This window comes from Eimeria necatrix, genomic scaffold, assembly GCF_000499385.1.
Source record: "Eimeria necatrix Houghton genomic scaffold, Enh_scaff812, whole genome shotgun sequence".
In the NCBI taxonomy this organism is placed as follows: domain Eukaryota; phylum Apicomplexa; class Conoidasida; order Eucoccidiorida; family Eimeriidae; genus Eimeria; species Eimeria necatrix.
In genome coordinates, this window is record NW_013651763.1 from 1 (window position 1) to 8,636 (window position 8,636).

General features: G+C 55.9%; 1 protein-coding gene across 1 annotated transcript; it reads left to right on the forward strand.

Annotated features, from left to right (window-relative positions):
* Position 1: 1 nt before the first annotated feature.
* On the forward strand, positions 2–8,359 carry ENH_00077680 (peptidyl-prolyl cis-trans isomerase, putative; the record flags this gene model as incomplete). The annotated part of the gene is made up of 6 exons (XM_013577698.1): positions 2–712; positions 957–1,138; positions 1,500–1,733; positions 2,702–2,773; positions 2,914–3,091; positions 5,076–8,359. Coding segments are annotated over 6 exons (4,661 nt in total), but the record flags the coding sequence as incomplete, so codon positions are not given.
* Between the last annotated feature and the right edge of the window lie 277 nt (positions 8,360–8,636).

Genomic DNA, 8,636 nt, shown 5'->3' on the forward strand with positions numbered 1-8,636 from the left:
TCCCCGCCCCCCCCCACCCCCAGCAGCAGCAGCAGCAGCAGCAGCAGCAGCAGCAGCGCAGCAGCAGCAGCAGCAGCAGCAGCGCAGCGGCACCACCTGTACACGGACCACCGCGTAGCCGCCGGCTTCACCTCGACCGCAGTTGTGGGGCGGACTGTCCAGGTGTACAGACACCTGACGCAGCGCGAACTAATGCTGCCAATCTACTTTTGCTGCCAGCAGCAAAAAATAAAAAGTTATGTTCGAATGGAGACAAACTGTGGGGCGTTGAACCTTGAGGTGTACAGCCACCTCGCGCCCCGAGCAGCAGACAGCTTCCTGCGGCTCTGCAGCAGCAGCTACTTCGAGAACATTCCTTTCCACAGACTCATTCCCAACTTCCTGCTGCAGGGGGGCCGCGCGGAACTCCGCCTGCAGCAGCAGCAGCAGCAGCAGCAGCAGCAGCAGCAGCAGCAGCAGCAGCAGCAGCAGCAGCAGCAGCAGCAGCAGCGGCAGCCGATGGTGAGCCGCAGCGGCTTCGAGGACGGAGAGCCTTTTGAGGACGAACTGCTGGGGCAGCTCAGCCACGAGGGCATTGGGGTCTTGGGAATGGCCAGCAGCAGCAGCAGCAGCAGCAGCAGCAGCAGCAGCAGAAAAAAAAACCTCTCCGAATTCTACATCACCTTCAAGTCCTGCAAACACCTCGACGGCAAACACACCATCTTCGGAAGGGGTACGGCCTCCTGCTGCTGCTGCTGCTGCTGCTGCTGCTGCTGTGATGGAGCTGCTGCTGCTGCTGCTGCTGCTGCTGCTGTTGTAGCTCTGCTGCTGCTGTGGTGTATCTGTGTGGCTGCTGCTGCGCATCTGCCGCTGCTGCTGCATCTCGGCTGCTGCTGTCTCGGCGCGTCTGCATCTGCATCTGCTGCTGCTGCTGCTGCTGCTGCTGCTGCTGCTGCTGCTGCTGCTGCTGGGCGCAGTGGTGGGGGGCCTGGAGGTGCTGCGGGCGTGGGAGACGATCCCAGTGGACTCCCGGGATCGTCCCCAGCGGCCTTTAGTCATTCAGAAAATGCACATTTTCAAAAATGGATTTGAAGAAGCAAAATTAAAACTCGAAAAAGAAAAAAATGAAAAACTCAACAAAGAGGCCGAGGAGGCCAAGGTGAGCTGCGGTGTACGTACACCCCACGCGCGGGGTCTTCTTTTCCCGTTTTCGTTCTTTTTGCTTTTTTCTAAGTGTCTTTTTATTCCTTTTTATTCCTTTTTAATTCTTTTCTAATTCTTTTTTAATTCTTTTTTAATTCTTTTTAATTGACTTTTAATTGCTTTTTAATTTGTTTTTAATTGTTCTTTAGTTTGCTTTTAATTGCCCTTTAATTTGATCCAAAATGCGCCCAAAATGCCTCCAAAGTGCCTCCAAGTGTTTCCAAATCTCCCTTTTGCTGTTGCTGCTGCTGCTGCTGCTGCTGCTTCTGCTGCTGCTGCTGCTGCTGCTGCCTGTGCTGCTGCTGCTGCTGCTGCAGGCGCAGGCTCGTCCGTGGTTTAACAACAGAGACGCTTTGGACTTTTCGGCGAATCACCCGGAGCGGCATTCGCGGAAAGTGGGGAAGTACCTGCCTGCTGCTGGACCTGCAGCAGCAGCAGCAGCAGCAGCAGCAGCAGCAGCAGCAGCAGCAGCAGCAAAAGGAGTGCCCCCTCGCCCGCAAGACCTTATGGGCGAAGCAGCTCTTTACGCGTTGGCCCCCAAAAGGCCCAAAGTGGCCCGCAGGGGCCTCGACTTGTCTTCTTGGAGTTAAAACAAAAAAAGAAAATAAAAAAAAGAAAATAAAAATAAAAAAGAGACAAAAGGGACTTTAAGGAGACAGAAAGAAAGCTGGAGGAAGCAAAAGGAGATTTAAATTGGAAAGGAGGGAAAAAAAGGAGAAAATAGATTAAAAAAGGATTAAAAAAGATTAAAAAGGAGTAAAAAAAGACAAAAAACTGAAAAAGACAGAAAGAAAATGATTCCACAATGCTGTTTCGCCACTGTCTCCTTTTGTCTGTCTGCCTAGCTGTAGCTAGCTACAGCTAGCCAGAGCTAGCTGCAGCTAGCTGTGGCTAGCTGTGGCCATCTCTAGCTAGCTGTGGCTAGCTGTGGCTATCTGTAGCTAGCTGTGGCTAGCTGTGGCTAGCTGTAGCTAGCTGTAGCTAGCTGTAGCTAGCTGTAGCTAGCTGTGGCTAGCTGTGGCTAGCTGTGGCTAGCTGGAGCGGCGGATGTCTGTTTGCTGCTGTCTCCTTTTGTCTCCTTTGGGTTCTGTCTCTGCTGCTGGCCCAGCAGCTGCGTGGGGTTGAGAAAACCCTAAACCCTAAACCCTAAACCCTAGAGGCATCTAGGGTTTGCTGAATGCAGCCCCTAGACGCTAAACCCTAAACCCTAAACCCTAAACCCTAGAGGCGTCTAGGGTTTGCAGAGTGTAGCGCCTAGCTCGCGTCCGCGACAGAGCCCAAACTAGGGTTTAAAATGTAGAGTTTAGGGTTTAGGGTTTAGGGTTTAGGGTTTAGGGTTTAGGGTTTAGGGTTTAGGGTTTAGGGTTGGATTATTTAGGGTTTAGGGTTTAGGGTTTAGGGTTTTAGGGTTTAGGGTTTAGGGTTTAGGGTTTAGGGTTTAGGGGGGTTTAGGGTTTAGGGTTTAGGGTTTAGGGTTTAGGGTTTAGGGTTTAGGGTTTAGGGTTTAGGGTTTATGCAGGGCGCGGGAAACACCCCCGCGTTGGTGAACAGTTTGTTGACTTCGCTGTGCAACATTTCGCCCTTCTTTAGGGTTTAGGGTTTAGGGTTTAGGGTTTTAGGGTTTAGGGTTTAGGGTTTAGGGTTTAGGGTTTAGGGGGGTTTAGGGTTTAGGGTTTAGGGTTTAGGGTTTAGGGTTTAGGGTTTAGGGTTTAGGGTTTAGGGTTTATGCAGGGCGCGGGAAACACCCCCGCGTTGGTGAACAGTTTGTTGACTTCGCTGTGCAACATTTCGCCCTTCAAGCTACTGCCTGTCACCGAAGAGACACAGCTGGCCCTCTTTTCTCAGCAGCAGCAGCGGCAGCAGCAGCAGCAGCAGCAGCAGCGCCAAAAGGCGAAGCAAATAAATAAAAGTAATAATAAAATAATAATAAATGCAAAAAAGAAATAATCAATCATAATAAATAAACAAGTAGCGGGAGATACCTGCCAAGTGAGCTGCAGCAGCTAGCTGCAGCTAGCTGTAGCTATCTGTGGCTATCTGTGGCTATCTGCAGCAAGCTGTGGCTAGCTGTGGCTAGCTGTGGCTAGCTGTGGCTAGCTGCTGGCTTCTGCAGCTAGCTGTGGCTAGCTGCAGTTGGCTATAGTAATTAGCTGCCGCTAGCTGCATTTGGCTACAGCTAGCTGTAGTAGTTAGCTGCAGCTAGCTACATCTGGCTACAGCTAGCTACACCTGGCTGCAGCTAGCTGTAGCTAGCTGTGGCTAGCTGCAGCTAGCCACAGCTAGCCACGGCTAGCCACAGCTAGCCACGGCCAGCCGCAGCTAGCTGCATTTAGCCACAAGTAGCTGCGGCCAGACCCGCAGCTAGCTGCAGCCAGCCACAGCTAGCCACAGCTAGCCACAGCTAGCCACAGCTAGCCGCAGCTAGCTGCAGCTAGCGCAGCGCCTACTTAGCAGCTGCGTTGCTGCTGCTGTTGCTGCTGCTGCTGCTGCTGCTGCAGTGTGGGGCTCCAGAGAAGCAAAACAGCCCCAAAAACGCATGCAGTAGAAAGCAGCAGCAGCTGAATTGGCTGTGGGGCCCCAGGGGCTGAAATGTGTGCAGAGTTGGCTGGGAATGGCTGTGGGCGCTGGTTTAGGGCCAAATAAAGCAGTTAAGGACTTATTTTGCTCGCTGCAGCTCGCCAGAGCCATCCTGGGCCCCTCAGAGTCTCTTATTTGTCTTTTTTTGGATTTATTTATCTGAAAAAGTCCAAAAAAGAAGAAAAACTGCGGAGAGGCGCGGGCGCTGCGGTGTACGGACACTCGGCGCCTGGCAGCCGCGCGGCCTCGAGCACGGCGCGGCCGCGGGTCCCTTTTGGGGCATTTTCGAAGCCTTTGCAGCCAAACAAAGCTCGAAATAAACTTAATTAGCCATTATAAACTCATTTAAGCTTTTAAATTTGATTAGAGGCTAAAGAAAAGCCCCAAATCGCGCCGCCGGCGTCGAGACGGCGGCGCGGGCGCGAGCGCATCGCGGCGGCGCGGCTGGGGTGTATCGACAGCTCGGCAGAGCTCGGAGAAGGCTCTTCAAACTTTGTTTTGTCATTTAATTTATTTATTTCCTTTTAGTTTCTTCCAAAAAGTTCATTTGCTGCAGCAGCAGCCGGCGCAGCAGCCAGTCCGCGCCGCCGCGGCCCGCCGTCTCGACACCCCGCGAACCCGCGAGAAGACTTTCTTTGGTTTTACCCCTCCAGACTTCTTTAAGGACTTTTTAATCCATTTAAATCCAAAAAGGACTTCTTTTCACTTCTTGCGGGGCTCAGGGGCCCCCAGGGGCCCCCCAGGGCCTCCCAGGCCTCAAGTGACTCTGTCTCATCTTTCTTTTTCCTCCTTTTCCATTTCCCCTACAGCCCCAATGACCCGCTCCAAACCCTAAACCCTAAACCCTCAACACGGACACACCCATTCCTCCCAAACCCTAAACCCTAAACCCTAAACCCTAAACCCGGGAGGCCTCCCACGGGCTTTTTCCCTTTTCCCCAGGCGTGACTGCAGCCTCAAGGCCAATATATGACCCGAAAGCCGAGGCCTAAACCCTAAACCCTAAACCCTAAACCCTAAACGCCAAAACCCTAACTCCAAACCCTAAACCCTCGTCGGGTCCAGTTTTTACTCAATTGAGTCTCTGCCCGTCAGTCCTATGCCACTCCTCACTCGCGTTTTCCGGGAGCGAGGGTTTGGGCTCAAGGGTTTAGGGTTTAGGGTTTAGGGTTTAGGGTTTAGGGTTTAGGGTTTGGGGCCTAGGGCCCTTAGGCTTTAGCCCAGTTGCCAAAGTGCTGCCCCATGGCAGCAGCAAAACCCGCATGCAGGGGGCTGGGGCGGGCTCAGTGCTGCTGCTGCTGCTGCGGCCTCTGCAGGCCTTCGCAAGCAGCAGCAGCCTACAGCAGCAGCAGCAGCTGCTGCTGCAAATGCAGCAGCAGCAGCAGCAACAGCAGCAGCAGCAGCAGCAGCAGCAGCAACAGCAGCAGCAGCAGCAGCAGCAGCAGCGGCAGCAGCAAGCGGCTGCTGCCTCTCACCGCTGACGCCCCTAGCGGGAAACGGAGCGCCAGCTGCTCTCATGTTCTTGCTTGTGCCAGCAGCAGCTGCTGCTGCTGCAGCAACGGACGAAGCAACTTGCTGGGCCCCCTCCGTCGCCCCGTGCAAGCTGCTGCTGCTGCCAAAGCCTCTGCTGCTGCTGCTGTTTAAACACTTCACTGTGGACGAGCTGCCGCGAGTTGCTGCTGCTGCTGCTCCTCTCTGGCGTTTGCTGCTGCAGGGGGAGCTGCTGCTGCGCGGCTGCAGCGCGAGGCTTCACTCGGGAAGGCGCTGGCTGCAGGACGACAGCAGCCCGCCAGCAGCAGCAGCAGCAGACAGCTGCAGCAGCAGCAGCAGCAGCAGCAGCAGCAGCAACAGCAACACGGGATTCAGCAGCAGCAGCAGCAGCAGCTGCAGCAGCGGCAGCAGCGTCAATGCTAGCAGCAGCAGTAGCAGCAGCGGACCCAACACCGGCAGCAGCAGCAACAGCAACAGCAACAGCAGCAGCAACAGCAGCAGCAGCAACAGCAGCAGCAGCAGCAGCAGCAGCAGCAGCAACAGCAGCAGCAGCAGCAGCAGCAGCAGCAGCTCAGTGGTCCCTTTGTTGATGTCTGAGTTCCCTGGGCGGGTATCTTCGCTGTCTTTGAGCAGCAGAGTGTTGGGGCATTTCCCGCCGCTGCAGCTGCTGCTGCTGCTGCGGCAGCAGAGCAGCAGCCTGAAGCAGCTTTTAATTGCTTCTAAAGATTGCTGCTCCCAGGGCTTTGTCTTGGGGCCCAGTGACTGGCAGCAGCTGCCTCCCGAGGGCCCCTTTGCCCACAAGCAGCAGCAGCAGCAGCAGCAGCAGCAGCAGCAGCAGCAGCAGCAGCAGCAGCAGCAGCAGGAGGGGGCTGAGGCGGGCGCGGAGGGGGCGCAGCAGGGAGGCTGCGTGCTGCAGCAGCAAGCAGCAGCAGTGTCTGCTGCTGCTGCTGCTCTCTCCGGTGTCTGCTTCAGCCAGCTGGAGTCGCTGCAGCTGCAGGGCTGCCAGTCCTTCCTGTGGCTGCGGCTGCTGCGCTGCTGCTGCTTCCCCTGCTGCAGCAGCTTCACTGTTGCATGCGCATGCATTCAGCAGCACACGCTGCCGCCGCCCTACGGGCCTGCAGCAGCAGCAGCAGATCTCCTTTCTCTTGTGCAGCAGATGCAGCAGCTGCAGCACCTCCACTTGGAGATGGCGCTGCCGCCTCCCCGCTGCTTCTGGAGGGCCCTTTTCTCCCCCGAGCAGCAGCAGCAGCAGCAGCAGCAGCAGCAGCAGCAGCTAGTGCAGCAGCAGCAGCAGCAAGTGCAGCAGCAGCAGCAGCAGCAGCGCACGCTGCGGGTGTGCGAAGGCGTGTTTCTGAACCTAGCAGAGGTGCTGGGGCAGCAGCTGCTGCAGAGGCCCCCCGCTGCTGCTGCTGGGGGCCCCCTGGGGGGCCCCTGGAGCAGCAGCAGCATTTTTGTTGTGGGGGGACTTCGGCGGATTTCGTCTTTGGCAATGTGGCGTTCTTTGGAGAGTCTGGGGTGTACAGACAGCTCAAGTAGCTGCTGCAGCGTGAGGTGTCAGTTCCTGCAGGCCGAAGCAGCACCTGCTGCAGCAAAGGACAAGTTGCTGCTGCAGCTGCTGCAGCAGGCCACGCACCTGGACCTTGTCTTCAGCAGCAGCGCAGCAGCAGCAGCAGCAGCAGCAGCAGAACAGCGCCGGCTGCTGCCGCCACCCCCAAACATCAGGACCATTCCTACATACCCCAGCGTTGCTGGCGGGGAGCAGCAGCCACGTTTGCTGCTGCGCTGCACAGCGCAGCAGCAGCAGCAGCAGCAGCAGCAGCAGCAGCAGCAACGGCAACAACCGCAGCAACAGCAGGTGCAGCCGCAGCAGGTCTCACGGGGAGTTGAGTTCCCCGCCAGCTCAGAGACAGCAGCAGCAGCAACAGAAACAGCAGCAGCAGCAGCAACAGCAGCAGCAGCAGCAGAGATGTGTCTTGCTGCTGTCAATGCCCGCAGCATTGCGCTGGACTTAAGGCAGGTTAGCGCGCCCCTCACGGGGCTGCGCCACACACAGTATCTGCAGCAGCAGCAACAGCAGCAACAGCAGCAGCAACAGCAGCAGCAGCAGCAGCTGCAGCAGCAGCAGCAGCAGCAGCAGCTGCAGCAGCAGCAGCAGCAGCAGCAGCAGCAGCTGCAGCAGCAGCAGGTTGCGTCTGCTGCCAAGGAGAAGGGGTTTGGAAGCACCAGAGTGACCAGCATATGGGTCACTGGGCTTCCTGCTGCTGCTCAGCGGTGCAGCACAGACAAGGCGGAGCAGCACTGCTGCTGCTGCTGCTGCTGCTGCTGCTGCTGCCCCGTTGGCTGCTGCTTAGCCAGGCGCAGCGGGGGCTCACCCGCTGCTGCCTTCGCTGCAGCAGCAGCAACAGACAAACCCGGTGGGAAAAGCAGCAGCAGCAACAGCAGCAGCAGCAGCAGCAACAGCAGCAGCGGCAGCAGCAGCAGCAGCAGCAGCAGCATGTGCATGGGCTCGCTGCTGCAGCTGTGCGTGCTGCCGCTGCTGCAGCAGCTGCATGCGTTTGTCTTGGGGCACCACGGGCTGCAGGGGGGCCCCTGGCGGCAGCCAGCTGGTGCTGCTTTGCTGCAGTGCGACAGTTTGCTGCTGCAGCAAGTTTGCTGCAGCAGCAAACTGCGGGCGAAGTGTGTGGGGCTGGCAGTGCATGCAGCCCCGAAGACGCAGCAGCAGCTGCGGAGCTGCCTGCAGTTTGTTGCTGCTGCAGTGGCGCTGCCAGCAGCAGCAAGGCCCCCGCTGCAGCTGCTGCAGCTGCTGCTGCTGGGGGAGCAGGGCGGCAGCTGCTGCGTGCATGCAGAGGCCCGCGCAGACCCCCGCGTGCTGCAGCTGCTGCTGCAGCTGCTGCTGCAGCACCCGCTGCTGCAGCAGGTGGAAGTTGCTGCTCCCATCTTCCTCAGGGACCCCGCGGAAGCAGCAGCAGCAGCAGCACAGGCAGAGCCCCCGCTGCTGCAGCAGCTGCAGCAGCTGCTGCAGCAGCAGGGCTTCGAGCGCGCTGCATGCAGCAGCAGCTGCCTCTTCCGCCATCTTTTCATTTTTAAAAAAAAACAAAAGTCTCTTTAAATCAAAAGAGACTATTTGAAGTTTGAGTGATTTTAAATTCAACTTTAGATTAAATTAAATCAAATTAAATTAAATTAAATTAAATTAAATTAAATTAAATTAAATTAAATTAGAATTCATTTTAGATTTCAAGTTTTGCAAAAAGACTAAAATGCATATTTGTGTATAAGTCCCCCATTTTGTTTTATTTATTTATTTTTTTGTCTTTTAATTTCTTATTTTGTTTATTTATTTTATCTCTTTTTATTCTTTTACCTTTTAGTATTCATTTTATCTT